Raw genomic sequence first — 22,098 nt, forward strand, 5'->3', positions numbered from 1 at the left:
AGTTTTTGCCCCAACTGGCCGTCCCCTTTTCTTTGGTTGTGTAGAAGTATCTTTAGGTGTGTTTAATGATAAACTTTCCAAAGCTTAGCAGTCATCAGAGAATAAAATTGTTTTCAGATTTAAGTGCATCATTTAAAATCTAGTTACATCATATTCTTAAAGAAAAAAATGACACTTACCCATTCTTTTGGCTAAAGCTGCATCTTTTTTATTTGGATTTAAACCTTTAGGACGGCCTCTTTTTTTTGGAACTAAAATAGGATATTAAGCAAACACTATTAGTAGTAAACAATTCAATGCTGTCAATATAGGAAATTGGTAAGCTTGAATATCATGTCTAAATTAAACACAGGAAAAGCAACTACAATGATATGAAAAAAAGTTGTATAATGATTTTCAGAATAAATTGTATGATATGATTACCTTTATCTGCTGCGTTGTTAGTTTGCTTTTTTCCAAATGGTCTGCCCCTCTTTTTTGGCTGTGGAAAAGAGGGGACAATGTGTTCTATATCTCCACATTCAGTAAGAGTCTCTTCAGGTGACAATATTAAGTCATTTTCGTCATTGAAACAAATATTCGGGTCCACATTTTCTGTATTGTCATTAAGTAAATCCATAGAAGAATCATCTTGAATATTCACTGAGGTCTCTTCAGGACAGTCGTCCTCTGAAGCACTAAGATTATAATTTTGTTCACTATCAGTTTCATTGTCAGTAAAATATTGTGGTTGAAGATGCTCCATGCTTTCATCATCAGTGCTATCATCAGTGATGGCTGTTTGTGTGTACATTGGAGATTTGCCTACTAAGTGTTTCATAGAAAAAGTGTGTGGAATTGTTAGACCAAATTAAAATATAGACTATAATGAAACAGTTAGTATATTACCTTTATCAGTAGGAGTTACAGAAGCGTTTTTTAAGTCTGCTTGTAGGTTTCGGTAATGAAAGTGGCTAGATAGAGAATCTATATTTGACCGTGGCTGATTACTGATAGTAAATGAATTATGATGCCGAGAAAGTTTTCCTTGCATATAATAGAAAATGATTTTGTGAGTTATAACTTCTGAAAATGTTGCAGTATCTAAAACATATCGTTATGTGATGAAAGGTTAAGTACATTACCTACAGCAGTAGTTCTATCAGAAACATTTCGGAATTCTTCTTCTAGGTTTCTGATATGACAGTTGCTAGACGGATTATTTATAGAAGACTTTGTCTGATTGCTGTTTCTTGAATTAGGATGAACATAAAGTTTTCCTTGCATAGAATAGAACATTTATTTTGTGAGTTTTAATCTATACATAAAGTTCTCCAATGTAATTGAATACCTCTGTAAGAAGTCAAACTAACCTGTTGAATCGTTAATTGCAGAATTAGAGACAGTTTGTGGAGTTATAAGAGGTGTGGAGAAACGATGATACACGTTGCTGATGTCCTGTAAAACTGAAGCTGATTGTCTATGATTTTGGCTGTCATTCTCCTTGTTTGAAAATGCTGTGAGTCCACTCTCTAAACCAAAAATATATAAACATATAAAGAGTACAAAAACAATAGTAGAAATTGAAAGATGATTTTGATTGTACCAGTGGAATATGGTGTGCTATTCAAAAAACATGATTGATTTAATGAAGCACATGGAGCTCTGTTTTCATATCTCTTTGAAGGGAGATTACTTAGATCTTTCAACAATCTTCCAAAAACTGATTTAAGAGGAACAGAACCATTGTTTGCAGTCACGACAGATTGAGTACTTCGACTTTCAGGTGTTACTGGTTCAGCAAGACGTTTTCTCTTAGTTGGATTTGGGATATAATTATAATCTGAAATTGGATTAGCTGGCTTTTTTTTCATGATTGAGTCTCAAATTAGCATCTATGATGATGGTGTGAAGAGACTTGTAAAGTACATAGCGGCTGACCTTTTTTTTATAATCTGTTGATAAGTGATAAATGGAAGATAGAATCTATGTAGTTTCTATATTATAAGATTCTATATAATAACCAATTCTATAATCTTCAAAATGGATTGATGTTTATCTTGTATATTTTTTTGTGTAGCTAAGGACATTGTTCAAATAAGTTTGTCAAGAAGAATATCTTCATCATCGATGCTAGCACATATTAAGAGGTATGTACAACTATCTCATTTAGTATAAAATGTGTACTCATGTTGTGTTGACAATATAGTGAAGTAATGAATGCATTTTATGTGGAGCAAACAAATCAATAACTTAAAGGAAGCTATAGATACATAAGGAACGACTTTTTCAAAAAATAGGAAATTTATGTATTAAAATAGAGTACACAAATTTTAGGATCTTTAATATATAGATTAACAAAAGAAATAAAGCATAAGTTCATTTAGGATTTGACACAAATATAACATCAAGTACATAGAGAATTTCAGTTCTCGTCAACAACCTCCATCATCAAATCATTATCTGCTTCATTGAGATCACTAAAGCCACGACTGCAAACAATGTATAGTTACATCTTAACTCAAGATAAGTGCACAAACGTATACAAAACATAATAGGAGTTGATTTACACTTACATATAGGATGGTATATTGATATCATTGAACTTGGGATCAATAAAAAGCCGAGAAATTCCATCAACAGTCATTAAGACATTAGACCCTACACCAAAAAAAGTAAACTCTCACATACATAAGTCCTTATTGATTCCATAAATTTAAATTAAATTTAAGGGTGTTAGTTGTGTTACCATGATAATTAGTGATTCTCCAAAAGTTCAACACAGCAACAATGGGCTCATAATTAAAAGTGATCAAACTGGTTCTCGTAAACCACTTGTTAACAAACTCTTCACAATACTTGCCAATTGCTACACATTTTATTGCATTGCCCCTAAAGAAGAACATATAAAAACCAATATATTTAGGTTTATAGAATAAAAGATAGAGTGTATAGGCCTTACATATTATCCTTTATCTTGAAGGCGACATATCTTGACTCGTAGTCTGTCTCGCCTTGACGACAAACAAAGGGAAAACTTCTAATAGGATAAACTTTTACTATCACACCAATAGCGTCTGAAATTTAAAGTCAAGCAAATATTGATATCAAAAACTCCAAAATAAAATCAGTCTGACCTATACCTAAGATAAAAACAGTTACCTGTCACGCAATTAAATTGATCATCTGTAGCATACTTAACTTCATCGGGAGCCGCAAAGTCAAAAAACCTTCTTGATGATCTAGATGGAACAGGCCACATTTGGGTATGGAACAGACATTTGATGTGAATTGGTCTGAGGGCGTATTTGACTTCACTTTGAGACAAAACAACTTGAAAATCAGACATGTAGTACCACACACCAATTCTCAGAACATCTCGAAACTTGTAAAGATATGAGCCCTCTGGAATTTTGGCATCTATACGGCTACTCTACAAAACAGAACAATCAATAGATTGTCACTCTGTTTAACAACAAAGATATAGACTTTATAATAACAGAAAACTAATAATAGAAGTAGGATCTAAGGGAACCTTTTCATCAACCAATAGCATAGTCGTCTCATCACCATTAAGGGTTGGATTATGGTTGTATAGCGCCAAAATCTTAACATAAACCCTCCAGTTAGTAGAGTGAACATGTAAGTCTGAAAGATGGTGCATTGTCTCCATTGAATAAGCCAGAACTTCTAGATTTTTAGTTTCTCAGAAAAGAAGTTAGAGAGGAAGAGAGACAAAGTAACGTGTGTTTTGGGTTTAAGTTTTTATAAAAAGAGTGAAACGGCGCAGGGTTTGTATAATAGGTACAAAAAAAGTAAAAGTGAATCGTCAATTTTTTTATGGTTTAATTACTGAATCTTGAAAATTATTATAAATTTAAAATAGATTAGAGTTTAGTCATACGGGTTATAGGTTACTAAAAATTAATGGTATGCTCTTAGGACTCATTATCAACCTTTGTTCACTTAAGTTATAGCTCATAAAATGTAAATAAGTTAGACATAAACTATAGATAAACATAAGCTCAGAGGAAAGATATAGAATCAAAGTTTAAATAAGCAAAATTTTATTATTAAGTGTTTAGATAAAACTTATTGAAAGCAAAACAAAAGTGCTGAATTCTAATAAAATAGAAGAAAACCTAACCAAAGTGCTAGAGAAAAAAAAGAAACATGAAAACAGAAAGCAGGAAACCAACACATCAATCCACGATTCACCACCTCTACTTCTTCTCAACCTTGATCCTCACAGGTCCCTTCTTGCCCACCCATTCCTTTTTCACTATGATTGGTGCAACACTACCGTTACGGACATGAGCCGGGTGACCAACAGCTGTGGAATCAGACTCAGCAATGCTTGACTTCAAATCATTTGAAGTCACTGCTTCTTTAGGCTCATAATCTTCAATCTTAGTTGAAGGAATCTGTTCACCGAATCCATCATTAGACTGATATAAGTCGACGGGCTCAATGCACACCTTCTTTGAAGCAGATGCTTGATCAGACCCGTTTGGATTATCAGCATACACACGTTTAGAAACAGGAGTAACAGTGTCGGTTGTCTCTTGACTATACTCAAGCATCAGTGGAATCTACAGTAAAACACAAATATGGTTTAGCGAGAGAGAGAGTTAAAGTATGAAAACAACTAAACTATTTATTTCTGATGATATTACCTGGTCACCAGAGACAATAGAGGCTGGATTGACCACATCAGTTGAATCCTCCAACAATTCTTCCTCAAGTAACCCATTCTTGAGAAGGACTTTTGTAACCTTGTAGATTTCCTTCCCGTCCCAAATGTTTTCTTTCTCAATAGACACCAAGAAAAGGAAAGTCTTACCATACAGATTCTTTAGTGCATCAGGGAGATCGTCCGGGTCATCAATCTAGATAACAAAACACATAGATAAATTACTTATAATTTATACATACAGACAATATAGTTAAAAGACATAAAATTCAAAAACTAACCTCATCAACAGAGCCATTCAAAACAGATGGAGCTGTCTCACCGATTATCTCAGTACAGATTTGGTCAAACAACAAAAGTTTTGACTCACCAGTGTTGTCCATAACTTTAGCATAAATCATGTATCTAGCAATCACATTAGTGACGACAGTTTTGCAACTGTCACACCAAAACCTAGGTTTTTTCCCCTTGTTGTTCACACCATGAACTCCAGAATGGATATGTGTGACTTTCTTATTGCAAGCACGACAGCTAATGTAATACCAAGCCCAGTCCGTGTCAATTGCATAGATGGTACACATCAACCTTGCTTTTCCAACCTAATATATATAAAGCATACAACAAATAAGTGTATATGATGAATGAGCTTATATTATGCAACAATATTATTCAATTATATAAATAGAAATCAAAAACATACATCAACAGCATTAAGGAGTTGCTGAATTGTGTTTCGAGGATACTCAAGGCAGCTATCACTCTTTTTAGAAACAACAATCTCCAACTTTGGGATTCTCTCACGGTATGTCAAGAGAATTCCATCCTGAGGAAGTCTGTTTAGAACATCAAAATTGTTAATTTATATAATTTCATAACATAGACTGATATCGATACACATTTTATATTAGAGTTCTGAAACTTACGTCCTTAAGAAAGCATCGACCTCAGGAAACTGAGGATTCACAAAGACTTGTGATGCATCAAATGAGTTAGATAAATTCCTGACACCTGACATTAGAACAATGTGTAAAATATGTAATTTATGTTTACTTTATACAAAGATACAATTGAGAGCATTGGATTGATAAGTTTACCTTTGTAGGATTTTATCTTAACAAACCGGAGAACACAAACAACAGGTCGAGCACCAGCCTCGTTACATCCTCTGTAAACTTGTTGAGCAAAAGTACCCCACAAGGTAACTCCAATGCGCTCATCACTGTAGAAATAGATAAATATGACAATTTAGACTCAATATCTCACATCGAATACAATTATATACTTTAAGATGATATCAGCAAATATCTAAAATAATATTGAGAGACTCACGATGCATCTCTGATATCAAAATCAATTTTGGTTGTTGGTTTATTGTTAGCCTCAAGTTCTTCCAACTCACCAATCATTACAATCTGACCAATTACATCTACAAAAAAAAGATAGATCGTTATTGTCAGTTTTAAGTTAAAACATATTAGAGTTATTAGGGTTATATAATGATAACTTACCAACCAACATGGTGGGATTCAGCTCTCCACTTTGGATCTTTTCGAAAGTGGCCAAAGTCAGATAGTTAGAATCTGAAACTGATGGAGATGGAATCACTGAAGTTCCATTGACAAAGGACATCTTGTAGAGATGAGAAGTGGGACGGAAACTTCCACCGGCATAGTTGAGACTAAAAGTCTCAATGAAAACCCACTCACCAACAGTTAGCATGTTAGCATACTTGCTAACCAAATCTTTCCTCACTGAACAATGAATCTTTTTGCCCTGCATATATAGAAAAAGAAATTTAATCTATTTAGCTAATTCGTGTACTATATGTAAACTGATTAAAAAAAATTATGACTGATGCAATGATCTCTTACAGTTTCATCAGAAAACACAACTTCAAGGGTTTCACCGGTGTTGGCTGTGTATTGACGCCAAGCATGAAGAGTCTTCACTTGCACTCTCCAGGAGGTCTTGTAAGGCCTGACATCAGTAAGGTAACCAAATGTGGCAGCCATTTATTGTGTGTTTATGGACGGGTAGATAAAGAATAGAGTAGGTGAATGATGATGAAAGTCGAATAATAGATGTATATATAGTGTTCAAGTTAGGGTTACGAATCTTAAAGGGATAGAGATCAAATATTGTAGTTAGCAACTGAATGGAATAAAATCTTCAAGCGGTTTAGATTTCGCATATTCATTATCTAGATATGTTAATGAGTTTAATTGTTTAGATTTTATGTAGACTGCAAGATTGAGAAAATGTATAGAAAATATAGGAATATGTATATTAAGTGAGAATATCGTGTGGGTTATTAAGGAGGGAAACGAAATTTGGTAAAGATTTAAAGCATACTTAGTCGATGGTGTAAGATTATGAGAATATATTGTTGTAAGATTTTGAGTAGATAACCCGTTTATTAAGGAGGGAAACGAAAATTTGTATAGATTTAAAGCTTAATTCTTGGATGGTGTAAGATTTAGAGAATATATTGTTGTCATTGGGATATATAGTGTATCGAGATTTAAAGATTGTTATAAATCAGAAGATTATCTATAGATATATTTGTATTCGAGATAACTAATAATGTTAAGAAAATCTTGGAAATAATATTCATATAAAAATATTCTTTACACGTCAGCAATCCTAGATCGGGATAACATTATTCCTGCAATCCAAGATCCGAACAGAGTTAAACCGGGTTATACCCACCCATTTGAATTAATTGTTGAATTATGGCTCAAATCTTCAACATTATCTTCAAAAATCCCCTCCAAAAATGTATATATAGATTATCTGAAAATATATAATGTTTTTCTTTTTTAACTTTATGCTTAAAAGCTGCGGAAACTTTTAAATAATGATGAATACGAATCACATACGTTACGTTTTGAAAGAAAAAACAATCATAAGGTAATAATAAGGTCAATACTAAAATCTAACTAATGAAACATTCGAATGCACAATGAGTGAGTCCATGTGAGAAAGTGGGGAAAGTATTAAAAAAGAAGCAACAATCGAATATCATAACCTAAAGAATCAATGCTATTATACCCAAATTCGAATTCAAAGGCAAAACGCCGATTCGAAAAGAATTGAGATCACAACTAATTAAAACCACCGGCCGGAGCTGGGAAACCATAACCGCGACGTCCAAGGCCACCGCCGCAACCAAATCTGGGATCGCATTCGAGATGAATTGATTCATGGATCTTGTGAAATCCATCCTTGAAGACACCGAATCCAAATAGAAACCCAATCGCGATCACCACAAGAAGCAAACACGTGCACAGCATGCAAATCCGTCCACAACACATCTTCTTCTTCCTCTGATTCTCTTCTTCTTCGTCCTCTGTTTTTGTCGCCGCAGATTCCGAGATTTGTCCACGATTTAGGTTGAACAGCTCTCTAATATAGAGAGAGAGACCGCGTTTTTGTTTGTTGGTTTTGTTGGCGAGAAACGTGGAGAGAGATAGAGAGGATAAATTTAGTGGGAGAGAAAGCTGAGAGAGAGAGATATAAAGGAATTGTGATTGTGCGTGTGTGTGGACGTTACGCCTATTTCTTGCTTTTAAAGCTAATCAAAAAAATCAAACACAACGCAACAAACAACGGTCTCCTTATTTCCTTAAGTTGACCTATTTATTGGGCCTAAGGCCCATTAATGTCTTTCCATTTTTCTTTTTCTTTAAGGCGGTGGTGGTGGTGGTCATAATTCCAATTCTATATACATATGTTTAGCGATTTTGTTTATTTTTCTTTTCAACTCCGGCTGCGATTTTTAGGGTTATTTCCTTTTTGTATGTAGCCGCCGGATTGTTGGCAATTTGGGTAGGTTTCTTCACTTTTGTTTCCGATTTAGGGTTGATCGTTAACAATAAAAAGTTTGTGGTGCAATCATGTCCAAATCGGTGTATTCAAATGCCTCGGCTCGGGAAAAGAATGGTGGTGATGCATCCGATTTGGTCCTGGATCGTCTAATACGAATCCCCTCGGTGTCCGGTAAGAGAATAGTTATGGTACATAATAATTGGTCCCGTATTTTTCAATTTAAATGCCTTTGTTAGAAAACCCTAATTGGGAAAGACCGAAAGAGTGTGGTGCATGATACGATGGTCCCGGTCCTAGATTTTTCGAAAAATTGCCTTGGTTATAAACCAGATCGGTTTTAAAATGCCTCGGCTCGGTTATAGATGGGGAAGAATTGGTGGTGGTGCATAAAAAGTTGTCCCTTTTCTATTCAAATGCCTCGGTTCAAAAACCCTTTCTAAAGCTTATCACGGTAAGCTTATGATTGGGAAAGAGTGTCCGATTATATTCAAATGCCTCATTTAGAAACCCATTCTAAGCTTATTGTGATAAGCTTATGATTGGGACAAAGTGTGGTTGCCTGATACTTGGTCCGATTCTATTCAAATGCCTCGGTTTAAAAACCCATTCTAAATCTTATCACAGTAAGCTTATGATTGGGAAAGAGTGTCCGATTCTATTCAAATGCCTCGGTTAAAAACCCATTCTAAGCTTATTGTGATCAGCTTATGATTGGGACAAAGTGTGGTTGCCTGATACTTGGTCCGATTCTATTCAAATGCCTCGGTTTAAAAACCCATTCTAAATCTTATCACAGTAAGCTTATGATTGGGAAAGAGTGTCCGATTCTATTCAAATGCCTCGGGTAAAAACCCATTCTAAGCTTATCACAGTAAACATATGATTGGGAAAGAGTGTCCGATTCTATTCAAATGCCTCAGTTAAAATGATTGGGAAAGAGTGTGGTGCATGATACTTGGTCTCGATTCCATATTGTTCTAAAAATTGCCTTACTTAGTAAGCTTATAAATGATTAAGAGTAAAGTGCATGATACTCTGTCTCAGATTCTTTACTTGAATGCCTTAATTCAAAAGTAAAAACTCATTGGAAGCTAATCTAATATGCTTGGGAGTGGGAAAGAGTTGTGGTGCATGATGATACTGGCCCCTTTTCTATTCAAATGCCTCGGTTTTAAAACCCATTCTAGCTTATAACAATAAGCTTATGATTGGGAAGGAGTGTGGTGCATGATATATGGTCCCGTTTCTACTCAGATGCCTCAGTTAAAAACCCATAATATTGGGAAAAGAGTGTGGTGCATGATACTTGGTCCCAGTCCCAGATTGTTCTAAAATGTCTTTACTTAATAAGCTTGTAAATGATTAAGAGTATGGTGCATGATACTTGGTCCTTGATTCTCTAATCGAATGCCTTGGTCCATGATAATTGGTCCCGATTTTATTCAAATGCCTCTTAAAAACCCATTTTAAGCTTATCTTGGTAAGCTTATGATTGGGAAAAGAGTGTGGTGCATGATAATTGGTCCCGTTTCTATTCAAATGCCTCTGTAAAAAAATATTCCATTAAAATGATTGTGAAAGAGTGTGGTGCATGATACTTGGTCCCGTTTCTATTCAAATGCCTTGGTTATATACCCATTATATGATTGGGAAAGAGTGTCCTGATTCTAGTCAAATGCCTCGGTTAATTAAAAGTTATTTTCTAAGGTTATCACTATAAGCCTATGATTGGGACAAAGTGTGGTGCATGATACTTGGTCTGATTCTGTTTAAATGCCTCGGTTAAAAACCCATTCTAAGCTTATAGTGATAAGCTTATGATTGGGAAAGAGTGTGGTGTATGATACTTGGTCTCGGTCCGATGTTGTTCTAATAATTGCCTGACTTAATAAGCTTATGAATGATTAAGCGTATGGTGCATGATACTCTGTCTCGATTCTCTATTCAAATGCCTCAATTCAAAAGTAAAAACCCATTGTAAGCTAAACTTAATAAGCTTGGGAGTGTGAAAGAGTGTGGTGCATGACTTCATTGGTCCCGAATTGTCTGTACAAATGCCTCAGTTAATATCTCATTGTAAGCTAAGCTTAAAAATGGGAAAGAGTATGGTTGGTTCATGTTTCTATGTCCGGATTGTATATGCAAATGGATCGGTTAAAAAACATGTTGTAAGCTCATAACAAGGTTATGATTGGGAAAAGAGTGTGGTGCATGATTTCTTGGTCCCAGTCCCAAATTGTTCTAAAAATTGGTTAAAAACCACATTGCAAGCTAATGTTAATAAGCTTTTAAACATGAAAAAGAGTATGGTGCATGATACTAGATCCTTGATTCTCTAGTCAAATGCCTTGGTTACGCTTGGAATGTGAAAAAGTGTGGTGCATAATACTTGGTCCCGAATTGTCAATACAAATGCCTCGGTTAAAACCCTATTGTAAGCTAAGCTTATAAATGGGGAAGAGTATGGTTGATTCATGATACTAGATCCGGATTGTATATACAAATGCCTCGGTTAAAAAAACCTGGTACATGATACTTGGTCCCAGTCCCATATTGTTTAAACATTTGCCTTGGTTAAAAACCATATTGCAAGCTAAATATCAATAAGCTTTTATAAATGAGAAAGAGTATATATGGTGCATAATACTAGGCCCCGGATTCTCTATTCAAATGCCTTGACTAAAGAGTAAAGACCCACTGGAAGCTAATCTTAAAGAACTTGGGAATGTGAAAGAGTGTGGTGCATGATACTTGCCTACTTGGTCCGGAATTATCAATACAAATGCCTCGGTTTTAACCCCATTGTGCTAATTATAATAAGCTTATAAATGGGGGGGGAGAGAGTATGGTTCATGATATACGGTCCGGCTCCCCGATTGTTCAAACATATACCTTGCATAAAAACCATATTGCAAGCTAAGTTAAAATAAGCTTTTTCTTAAATGAGAAATTGTGGTCCCGGATTCTCTGTTTAAAACTCATTGGAAGCTAATCTTGATAAAGTTTGGGATTGGGAAAGAGTGTGGTGCATGATACTTTGTCTCGGATTGTCCGTACAAATGCCTCGGTTAAAAAATACACATTGTAAGCTAATCATGTGAACGGGAACTGGTGTGATGCGTGATACTTGATTCCTGTTTGTCTATTCAAATGCCTCAGTTAAAACAACGGATCCTAATCCAATAGGTGAATGGTGGTGCATGATATTTGGCCCCGAGAGGTTATACAATTGCCTCAGCTCATCACGGACAAAGATGCATGATACTGTGTTCCAAATGTCCATAAAAATGCCTCATTGGTTAAAAATTCCATACTATCAAGCTTATTAATGGCAAAATGGTGGATGGTGGTGCATGATATACTCTCGGTACGAATTGTCTATATGCATCGGCTAAAAAATAATCATCAGCTCATTCGAAATTTATGAGTGGTGGTGCATGGTAGGAATATTGTCTCGTCTGGATTTATCAAATGCCTCGACTCGGCTTAAAGCCCTTGATCCTTATCTTATGAATGTGTAAATGGTTAATGGTGGTGCATGATTGGAACTATGTCCCGTGTTCATTCACACAAATGCCTCGACTTGGTGAATAATTGGTGATATGCTAAAGGAAGTTTAAGAATGAGATAAAGGTAGTTGGTGGTGTATGATAACTTGTGGAGAAAGGGGTTTGAACCAACTCATTTGGTAGAATTTCAAATGGTCTTCAAATCTAAATGACCTTGTCAACAAGGTGAGATGTTGATGTCTAGTCTTCGGCAAATCTTAATCTTAAACTATTTAGAATTTGCATGTACTTTCATATTTTGTAAAAAGAGACTGTGTTTTTTTACATAAATCGTTTGCAGGTCCTAAAGAGATATGATCTTGGAGCAACAGAAATTACAAGAAGTTTCATCCTCAAAGTAGTTTATTGATCTAGATAAGGTTGATCATGGTTATTTAATAGTTAATATATAATCTCTTGAGAGGTTGATAGCGGAGTGAAGAAGCTAATTGGTGTGTGATTTTGTGAATCACATCAAAACTATTAAGATTATCTGATTGTGTTGCTAAATTGATTATTGCAGGACTCTCTCCGATGGATCCATGAGCAAGTATCACATTCTGCAGCTTCAGAAGTGTCTGATCTTTCCATAATTCCCAAATTGATTCATTTGTTTTGTGGTTGATCAGGTGATTTGATTATAGCTAGTGGAGAATCTTACTGGTCCGAAAAACCCTGAAAATCACAGGTTTGGTATTGATTATGTTTTGATCTTGAAGCAACAATAAGGTTCTTATGCAGTCAAAATCTGTCTTCTTTCTTCTTACAGTTGATGTAATCGTAAAAGGACATTACGTTATACAGATGAGTTTGAAGACATCAGTTGAATCTACTCGACACTAAAACAGAGATAGTGAACAATTACAGAGCAAAATCTTGATATTTATTGTTTGGTTAAGTTCCTCAAGAACCTAGTGTGGTTCTTATTTGCTTTTTCAGGTTTCCAAAAGAGGCCATTTCCATCTTTGCGATAACCAGAGATACCATTTTCTTCAGATTATCTCTGCATTGATGGTGATCACTAGATATAATTCAAGATATCCATGCTGCATTCTCTCTTCGATGGTGAATGTAAAGAAATAAGTCAGATGTAGAACAAGTAAATATGCACCAATCATATTTAAAGCAGAAAGAATTATTCGTGCTTCCGTGGACTGTTTATTAAGTTATAGGGCTTAAAAAGACCATTAAGGCCCAAACTAATGTTTTCGTGTCTGAATTTGTGCGGAAGCGTCCTCACATTTTATTGCGATTATCACCCCATAACTTTTTTAGTCATAGAATTTACGCCCGCACTATCAAAAAAGCAAGTCTACTACAAAACTTCTATAGCTGTTCTCACTTTCAAGGCATCATCGTCTCTCTATTCTTGCTTTTCGCGCTTCTCTCTCTACGTGACTTTCGATTTCTTCTTACTTTTTTCTGAAATCTATTCAAGAACCTCCACATTCAATTACACTTGTCTATTGATCGATATCGCAAAACCTAAATTTGGCGATCCTGAATGCGTCTTTGAAAGTAGAGAGATTTAAAGATAGTGTATAAAGGAGACTGAAATGTTTTCCATCTTATTTCTCTCTTTAATTAATCCTATTACATTGAGTTCTTATATATAGTGTGAGGATTAGGTTTACATTTTATCCTCATCCTCTAAACATTTGAGCCTATTAGTTAAGATCGTATCTTGACTTGAACAGCTGGAGATGCTTTTCCTTGACGCTCTCTTAGCCACAGAACTAACTGGTTTGTCTTCTTGTTCTGTTGCAGATGACCGTTGCACTTGGATGGACTGAATGGGCTTCTCGGGGTTCTCCTCTTCTACAGCAGCTTCCTCAGTCTTTAACTTTCTCATCATCATCATGCATTCTTCCTAGAATGTTTTAGGATTACCCAAAGTCAGTAAATCCAAATTCAATTGTTATTATATATATATATATATATATATATATATATATATTTAGAAATGAGAGATGTTAAGGTTGACTATTCACCATGGTAACAGACGTAAAACAGGGGTTTCCCTCCTCTGGTCGAATCTTCACCATGGTAGAACCGTTTCCCTTGTTGCATGTTTTACCATCAAATTCCAACATCTTGCAGAGTTCCTTGAATGTTTTAGCATCAACCAAAGTCAGTAAATCCAAAGTCAATGCTATATATGTACTTCACACAATAGCACGTAAATACACAAATATTAGAAATGAGAGATGTTAAAACTTGCCTTTAGTGTTAGAGGAGAAGAAGTATGATACGCTATATCTTGAGTAACCAGCAAGTCCCACTCCTGCTTCATGAGAATGGCAAATTAGGTAAAGTCGTGAAAGGGTAACTGTAAGTCCCAGAAATCAGAAATCTCTCAACTTGAGATGAGATATTAAAACTTGCCTTTGATCGACCCAGCACCATGTTAGCAGGGTCTAGTCGATCCACATTGTTATGACTAGCCTCCCTGTCCCATTCCTGCGTGGAGATGAGAGGCATTATGTACTTTTGAAAGGGAAACTTGTGGTAAGAGAATGATGGTTTAGAATCAGAGAGCTAGTGAGCTGCTTACAGAATACGCATGTTTTTCACTCTTGAGATGCGTGGTGAAATCTTCAAAGCTTTGGGCACCAAAATCGCATTCTGAGCAAAACAAGGGAGTTTCACCGGTTTCACTGCGCTTGTAGTCCTGAAGAACAAGTCTTGTTGCTCCTGTTTGTTATCCTCCATAGCAGCATCTGTGGATTCAAAACAGCTTAATTTGCTTGTTATCAGATGCATGTTATGAGAGAGAGGCCATAAAAAATACCTGCCATTAAGCTATCCCAGAACAACTCTTCAGGAACATCTTTAAGAATGCTTAGCCGGAGAGCTAGAGCTCGTGGAGGATATGCGAGAAGAATTCTGTATCCCTTCTTCTCTATGTCGTAAAGTGTACTAGCTAAAGTTTTCAGGTCCTTAGAACTGGTTATGAGCATTATAGTAGCCGGAGCAAGATTCTCATCAGTCCACTCAAACAAATCCCTTTGAATATCTGTCTCAGTAAGTAAAGGAAACTAACGTTTAATCTAAACCCTAATTAACAAAAAAAGAGATGAAAGAAGATTTTTAACTAACCGTGGGCATGTTTAAGAGCGATTCCAGTGGAAGAAAGCGTTCGCAGGGATTCGTCACCACCAGGGATCTGCGTTAGGTTGCCAACGGCAGTGATAAAGAGAGGACCCCGGCGGCAGCGCCACTGGCCTGACTTTTCCAACGCCGATTCTATCCTCGGACCCACCAGACGAGGATCATGACCATCGGGAAGCGGACAGGTGGTCATGTTCCACAACACCAACGTTTTCTCGAAATGTTTGTTCATTATTCTTCGACCTAAAAGACACCTTGAATCCTATACGCACAGAGAAGACCAAAAGGAAAGAACGATGGTAACTTTCGATCAGTTTTTTTAGGGTTCATATAAATGTTGTGGAGGGAGAGAGATACTTGCGGTTGGTTTCTATGGGCCGATGCGCGTGGCCCATATAATAATAATTACTTGTGAATTCCTTTAAACCCAAGTTTAATTTGTTGCGCGATTATCACCCCATCACTTTTAGTCATCAGATTTACGCCCCACTATCGAAAACGCAAGTCTACAAAACTTCTTTAGCTGTTCTCTCACTCCTTTCAAGTCATCATCGTCTATCTCTACTCGCTTTTCGCGCTTCCCCTCTCTACGTGACTTTTGATTTCTTCTTCAGATCCGCCGAGTCTTCTTTTTCTGAAATATATTCACGAACCTTCACATTCAAATTACACTTGTCTATTGATCGATATCGCAAACCCTAGATTCGGCGATCGTAAATCAATGGCGTCTTCACCTGGTAACACTAACCCTCACAATCCTCCGCCGTTCGATCTCGGTACTATCTTCAAACCCTCATCCAACCCTTATCCTCCCCCTACAGGTCCGTTTCTTAACAACCAGTACAATCAGCAACTATACGCGCCGCCTGGTATCGCCGCCCAACCATCTCCGGTGAATCAAACGCAACAGGATGTGTCTTCCTCTTCCTCCGCTACTAACTTGCAACCACAGAGAACGCTATCTTATCCCACGCCACCTCTCAATCCCCAATCTCCCCGTGTCAATCACAATCCGGGAACGCACATCCTCGCTCTCCTCAACAACGGAGGTGCCGTGGCGAACCAAGAGCCGTCGCATCACAACGAGATCGCTCGAGCTTTTCCCGGCGGTTCGGGTCCTATTCATGTTCCAAGCGGTAAAATGCCCAAGGGAAGGCGATTGGTTGGTGAACATGCGGTGTATGATGTTGATGTGAGATTACAGGGAGAGATTCAACCGCAGCTGGAGGTGACTCCGATTACCAAGTACGGCTCGGATCCTCAGCTTGTACTCGGTAGGCAAATTGCTGTGAATAAGGTCTACATTTGCTATGGATTGAAAGGAGGAAGCATTCGTGTTCTCAATATCAACACAGCATTGAGGTCTCTGTTCCGTGGCCATTCTCAGGTTCGTTGTTTCTCAGTTACTTATTCGAGTATCCATCAGGTATCATCGTCATTCTAACTACATGTTTGTCTCCAGAGAGTAACGGACATGGCTTTCTTTGCCGAAGATGTTCATCTCTTAGCTAGGTAATGGTTCTGGAACTATAAGCTTCTTCTACTTTGTCGTTTTACATTTTATTTCATACCGTCTACTTGTCTATTTCTTCAAAACAGTGTTAGTCTAGATGGAAAAGTTTTTGTGTGGAAAATTTCCGAAGGATCTGAGGGAGATGAACAATCCCAGATAACTGGAAAGATAGTTGTTGCTCTTCAGATACTTGGAGAGGAAGACACCAAACATCCACGTGTCTGTTGGCACTGCCACAAACAGGTATTTCAACATATTTCTTTTGCTACGGGAAGTTGCATATTTTTCTGTTGTGAACATGAGCTCGCTCTGTTGTGTCTATACTTCTGATTGTGTAAAGTCCATTCTTTCAGGAAATTTTGGTAGTTTCAATTGGTAAACATGTGCTGCGAATCGATACTACAAAAGTTGGCAGAGGTGAAGTGTTCTCTGCCGAGGCACCTCTCCAGTGTCATCTTGATAAACTAATTGATGGTGTTCAGATTGTGGGTAAGCATGATGGAGAAGTGACAGATTTGTCAATGTGCCAATGGATGACCACGCGCCTGGTTTCTTCTTCAGTTGATGGCACGGTTTGTGTTTGTTCTTATAATTTCCTTCACTATACTCTTGGAATATACGTCTACTCCTTTTCATAACATTTCTGAAGTTGAATTTACCTGACGAACTAAAATTTTAACTGTTTTCGCTGCTAACTGGGTGTAACGTTGAAGTTTAATTGATTGAGACTCGTTAGCTTTAGTTTGGTTATGCTAGCTCATCCAAAATTGAAGAGATTTTCTAAATTCCGTCTCACTGTAGATTCTCTTCACAACCAGGAATAATTTGCAACAGCTAGTATTTTTGTGTGTGAGGCTTACTTTTTCTTAATACCAACAGGTTAAGATATGGCAAGATCGTAAGACACAACCACTTGTAGTATTGAGACCTCATGATGGACTTCCAGTCAATTCTGCCATATTTGTGACATCCCCGGAAAGACCTGATCACATCATACTTATCACGGGGGTTAGTTTGCTCAAATTATTACTTACTTTTCTCATTGCTATATAATGTTATTTGGCCCTGCTTTGTTGAATTCACATTTTAGAATTGTTGCTTTTGTTTCTGCTAAGTTGCTAACGCATACACTGTTGGCAATGTTCTTCTCGTAGGGTCCTCTAAATCGAGAAATCAAGATTTGGGTCTCCGCTGGGGAAGAAGGGTGGCTTCTACCCGCTGATACTGAATCGTGGAGATGTACCCAGACACTTGATTTGAAAAGTTCAACTGAGCCACAAGCTGAAAAGGCATTTTTCAACCAAGTCATAGCATTGTCTGAAGCAGGCCTGCTTTTGCTTGCAAATGCGAGAAGGAACGCCATATATTCCGTGCATTTGGACTATGGCTCATCTCCAGTGGAAACGCTGATGGATTACTTGTCCGAGTTTACAGTCACTATGCCTATATTGAGTTTTATTGGGACAAATGATCACCCAGAAGAACCATTTGTTAAAGTGTATTGTGTTCAGACTCTAGCAATCCAGCAGTATACATTAGACTTATTCTTGTGCATGCCACCTCCAAGAGAGAATGTGGGTTTTGAGAAGTCAGATTCTACTGTGTCACGGGAGGCAAACCTTGTTGAAAGCACGTTAGAAACATCTGGAATGAAGCCTACCGAATTACCTTCAGTTGGTTCAGTGCCTAAACCATCTATTTTAGTGAATAGATCGGAAAATGCTAATATGTTGAGTTTTCCAGCGGGCCCTGCATCAGCGGGGATCACACCACCAGCAATTGTTCCACCCAACGGTGAGCCTAAAACTTCTGGGATGCCTTCTGAGACCAGTGATGTAGATTCTGCGTATGCTCCTTCACCTCAACTTCCTCTAAGCCCCAGACTATCAAGTAAACTTTCTGGCTATCACACTCCTGTAGAAGCGTTTGAGCAAGTGCTACCACATCATAAGCTTGGTGGCAAAACAAGTTCTGCTGATTATTTTTATGTGAGGCAAACTGATGATGTTGGAGGAAGAAATTTGGATGTGTCTTCTGTCGAGGAAAACTGTAGAAGCAAGGACACGAATGTTACACCTGATGATGATGTGTCTGGGATTCGAAGCCCGTCAGCTTTTTTCAAACAGCCCACTCATCTCGTAACTCCTTCAGAGATATTGATGGGCGTTTCTTCCACTGAAGCCTCCATTACTACTGAAGACAAGAGGGATAGAGATGCAAATATTGAGGAAGTGAATAATGATGCAAGAGGCTTAGAAGTTGAGTTGAAAGAAGTAGGCGAAGCACAGACTTCGCAGAATGGTGAAATTAACTATCACGAAACAACTGAGAATCACACTTCAGAAAGTAGAGAAAATATCTTCTGCTCACAGGCTTCAAATCTCAGCACTGAGATGGCAAGAGACCGTCATCCTATTACAGAGGGAAGTGCCATTCCTGGGGATTCTATGGCTTATGGACAACCTTTACAAGCTGGAGATGAAAGGGGTCTTGACTCAAGAGATGTCTCTGCAAAGCTTCCTGAGTCGGGTTCATCTAGTGGGTTAGTAGCTACAAATAGCAAAGGAAAGAAGCAGAAGGCGAAAAATTCACAGGGTCCTGGGTTGTCATCTACATCCTCAAATGTTGCTAATCTGGCTGACTCCTTCAATGAGCAAAGTCAGAGTTTAAATCATCCCATGGCAGATTTACTTCCTCAGTTGTTAGCATTGCAAGAAACAATGACTCAGGTGACATATTTATCTTGAATCTAGTTAAAACTTATTTCTCTTAACAATATTTGTTTTTATACTCTTGCATCGTTCACTGAGATACACTATTAAGCTTGGTGTTACCTTGATTTGGCACATGAGATCCTTTGTTACATTCGTTTTGAAACGAAAATCAGATTTGGTATATAACTGGCATTTATCGATGATCAGTTTTTGCTTTTCATACCTTGGTAATTTTGTTTGATTTTTATTTGTTGACCTGAAACGTTATTACCCTTCCAGGTAATGGCTTCGCAGAAGGAGATGCAGAGACAACTATCAAATGCTGTCACTGGCCCTATCGTAAAAGAAGGTAAAAAACTAGAAGTTGCCTTAGGGAGAATGATTGAGAAATCCAGCAAGTCAAATGCTGATGCTCTATGGGCCCACTTCCAAGAGGAGGCTGTTAAGAATGAAAAGGCATTACGTGACCATGGCCAGCAAATTATGAATGAAACGACAAACTTCACGAGTAAAGAGTTAAATGCCATGTTTGAGAAAACGATGAAGAAGGAATTTGCTTCAGTTGGTCCAACCCTAGCACGTGTAGTAACTCCAGTTATTGAAAAAACTGTATCTTCTGCAATCACAGAGTCCTTCCAGGTTAGTAATTTAAGAGAAATTTAGAGCTGATTTATGAGAAGGTCCATTGATGAAAAAGAAAACTGATTTCTCTTTATACAGAGAGGAATTGGTGACAAAGCAGTCAATCAGCTTGAAAAATCTGTTAATTCAAAGCTTGAAACAACCGTAGCCAGGCAGATTCAAGCCCAATTTCAGACATCTGGCAGACAAGTCCTGCAGGTAAAAATTCGAGTTTAAACTAGTTTTTTTATGCCTTACTGTCTCTTGTATATATATTTTTTATGCTTTTCAGACAGTTATGACTGATTGACTGGTTATATATACAAGTCTTGTGCATACATTCTCAACTGCATCGTTGTTTATCGTAAAAGCAGTTGTCTCTTATATATATTTGCTGCCATTTGTCAACTTCAGGAAGGTCTTAGGTCAAGTATGGAGTCCTCAGTCATACCTTCCTTTGAGAGGTCATGCAAAACCATGTTTGAGCAAGTAGACTCAACCTTACAGAAAGGAATTGGTAAGCACACGAGCGCAACACAGCAACGGATTGACTCTGGACAATCTCAGCTTGCTCATACTCTGAGGGTATGATAGAAAATCGTCCTTCTTCCAGATTTTTTGGCTCTTTCTTCTAGTTATGGTAGCAAAATCCTTTTTTAATCCTCATGTTAAACATGCTTTTATACAGGAAACCATTAGTTCTGCATCATCAGTTACTCAAGCCCTAAATCGTGAATTAGCCGAGAGTCAAAGGAATCGCTTAGCTCTCACAGCTGCTGGATCAAATCCCTTGGTTACTCAACTAAGTAACGGGCCTTTAGGTGCTCTTCTTGAAAAGGTTTGCACATCTCTGGATCAAATTTCTTACCATGAATATTTTGTCATTTTCTGCGTGTTTGACATGTATATACGTTAACTGCAATGCATCATTGTTGTTTCAGGTTGAAGCACCTATGGACCCAACAACAGAGCTATCAAGGTTGATATCTGAACGCAAGTACGAAGAATCTTTCACATCAGCTCTACAAAGAAGCGATGTCTCTATAGTATCATGGCTTTGCTCACAGGTGAATTCTTTTTTGGATTTCCTGCATCATAAGATCTCATAACCATCAGTTTTGCGTAACATCCCATGACACTGGTGTTGTGCCAATTCAGGTGGATCTTCGTGGACTACTGGCGATGAATCCGCTTCCGCTGAGCCAAGGTGTGCTTCTTTCACTGCTGCAGCAGTTAGCTTGTGACATAAGCACGGACACATCCCGTAAGCTAGGTTGGATGACTGATGTGGTTACAGCCATAAACCCATCAGATCAGATGATAGCGGTCCATGCTCGCCCAATCTTTGAACAAGTTTATCAGATTTTGCACCATCACCGTAACGCACCAGGCAGCGACGTCTCTGCCGTCAGACTAATAATGCACGTCATCAACTCTTTACTTATGAGCTGCAAATGACATCTCGCTCTCTCTGTTTCTTCTTGTTAGTTACATGCATAAAACATAGGAAACCTCTCTTCTCTGTATTTCTCTCTCTACTCTAGTTAGATTTTTTTTGGTTACCCATTAGTTCAATTTCCTTTAACTGTAAACATCTGGTTGGTTCTACGTCTATAATGTTCCCTTTTTCTTCTCCGAGAGAATGAGTTTGCTAGGATCTGGAAAACCCTGAGAAAACATGAAGATCATGTATGGGCAGGGTATACTGATTTTCTAATGAAATTGGTTTTGAAGTAACTACAAGTTACCTGCAGAATAGACAGATGAGTTTGAAGACATTATGGGAATCTGGTGTGGCAGTAAGCAGAGAATTTGTCAAAATTGAGCAATTGCAATAAAAAATCTTTTTCTTTACTTTTGAGTTCAGTTGATCAGTTTTTGGATTGAAGGGTATTTGCTGTTGGGTTCGGTTGCCTTTACTTGCATGTGAGCTCAGCTGACCATGAATTCAGAATCCTTGTCATCTTCTTCTCTTTTGTTGGAGGTTCCGATGAAGAGCAAGAAGTTGGAAACAAATGATGGGTGAATCTCTGGAAATGTAAATAGGGCCCAATAATTGAAATTAAAGGCCCAAACGAGTAAAATCTGAAA

The 22,098-nt window shown here is 37.4% G+C and overlaps 4 protein-coding genes, 1 non-coding gene and 2 pseudogenes across 7 annotated transcripts; 3 read left to right on the forward strand and 4 right to left on the reverse strand.

Moving 5' to 3' along the window:
- Positions 1 to 2,404: 2,404 nt before the first annotated feature.
- On the reverse strand, positions 2,405 to 3,652 carry AT3G13260 (annotated as a pseudogene; the record flags this gene model as incomplete). Its single annotated transcript has 6 exons — positions 2,405 to 2,471; positions 2,556 to 2,640; positions 2,729 to 2,871; positions 2,942 to 3,056; positions 3,142 to 3,412; positions 3,515 to 3,652.
- A 550-nt stretch (positions 3,653 to 4,202) lies between these two features.
- On the reverse strand, positions 4,203 to 6,684 carry AT3G13270 (annotated as a pseudogene; the record flags this gene model as incomplete). Its single annotated transcript has 9 exons — positions 4,203 to 4,571; positions 4,656 to 4,868; positions 4,954 to 5,271; positions 5,373 to 5,505; positions 5,596 to 5,673; positions 5,793 to 5,891; positions 6,002 to 6,098; positions 6,181 to 6,445; positions 6,544 to 6,684.
- Positions 6,685 to 7,437: 753 nt separating this feature from the next.
- Positions 7,438 to 8,212, reverse strand: AT3G13275 (uncharacterized protein). Its single transcript, NM_148720.3, has one exon. The coding sequence runs from the start codon at positions 7,984 to 7,986 to the stop codon at positions 7,777 to 7,779; it is 210 nt and encodes a 69-aa protein (NP_683562.1). The 5' UTR covers positions 7,987 to 8,212; the 3' UTR covers positions 7,438 to 7,776.
- Positions 8,213 to 8,433: 221 nt separating this feature from the next.
- Positions 8,434 to 9,947, forward strand: AT3G13277. The gene has a single exon (NR_143938.1). It is a non-coding gene; the product is annotated as an other RNA (non-coding RNA).
- A 2,745-nt stretch (positions 9,948 to 12,692) lies between these two features.
- AT3G13276 (uncharacterized protein) lies at positions 12,693 to 13,212 on the forward strand (the record flags this gene model as incomplete). Its single annotated transcript, NM_001338041.1, has 2 exons — positions 12,693 to 12,736; positions 12,988 to 13,212. Coding segments are annotated over 2 exons (117 nt in total), but the record flags the coding sequence as incomplete, so codon positions are not given.
- A 466-nt stretch (positions 13,213 to 13,678) lies between these two features.
- On the reverse strand, positions 13,679 to 15,352 carry AT3G13280 (Putative endonuclease or glycosyl hydrolase; the record flags this gene model as incomplete). Its single annotated transcript, NM_112173.1, has 7 exons — positions 13,679 to 13,918; positions 14,040 to 14,200; positions 14,266 to 14,332; positions 14,410 to 14,497; positions 14,603 to 14,768; positions 14,840 to 15,064; positions 15,148 to 15,352. The coding sequence occupies 7 exons, from the start codon at positions 15,350 to 15,352 to the stop codon at positions 13,679 to 13,681; spliced, it is 1,152 nt and encodes a 383-aa protein (NP_187936.1).
- A 281-nt stretch (positions 15,353 to 15,633) lies between these two features.
- VCR (varicose-like protein) lies at positions 15,634 to 21,986 on the forward strand. Its single transcript, NM_112174.4, has 12 exons — positions 15,634 to 16,546; positions 16,622 to 16,671; positions 16,759 to 16,915; positions 17,026 to 17,244; positions 17,552 to 17,680; positions 17,827 to 19,401; positions 19,666 to 20,025; positions 20,107 to 20,226; positions 20,422 to 20,592; positions 20,696 to 20,845; positions 20,949 to 21,074; positions 21,166 to 21,986. The coding sequence occupies exons 1-12, from the start codon at positions 15,881 to 15,883 to the stop codon at positions 21,463 to 21,465; spliced, it is 4,023 nt and encodes a 1,340-aa protein (NP_187937.2). The 5' UTR covers positions 15,634 to 15,880; the 3' UTR covers positions 21,466 to 21,986.
- Positions 21,987 to 22,098: the final 112 nt, after the last annotated feature.

This window comes from Arabidopsis thaliana, chromosome 3 (assembly GCF_000001735.4).
Source record: "Arabidopsis thaliana chromosome 3, partial sequence".
Lineage (NCBI taxonomy): Eukaryota > Viridiplantae > Streptophyta > Magnoliopsida > Brassicales > Brassicaceae > Arabidopsis > Arabidopsis thaliana.

Coding starts and splice junctions, on each gene's coding strand:
- AT3G13275 (NM_148720.3), bottom strand. CDS start 7,986: ATGTGTTGTGGACGGATTTGCATGCTGTGCACGTGTTTGCTTCTTGTG.
- VCR (NM_112174.4), top strand. CDS start 15,881: ATGGCGTCTTCACCTGGTAACACTAACCCTCACAATCCTCCGCCGTTC. Junction 17,245..17,551: donor CTTCTTCAGTTGATGGCACG/GTTTGTGTTTGT, acceptor TAATACCAACAG/GTTAAGATATGGCAAGATCG. Junction 20,227..20,421: donor CTGGCAGACAAGTCCTGCAG/GTAAAAATTCGA, acceptor TGTCAACTTCAG/GAAGGTCTTAGGTCAAGTAT.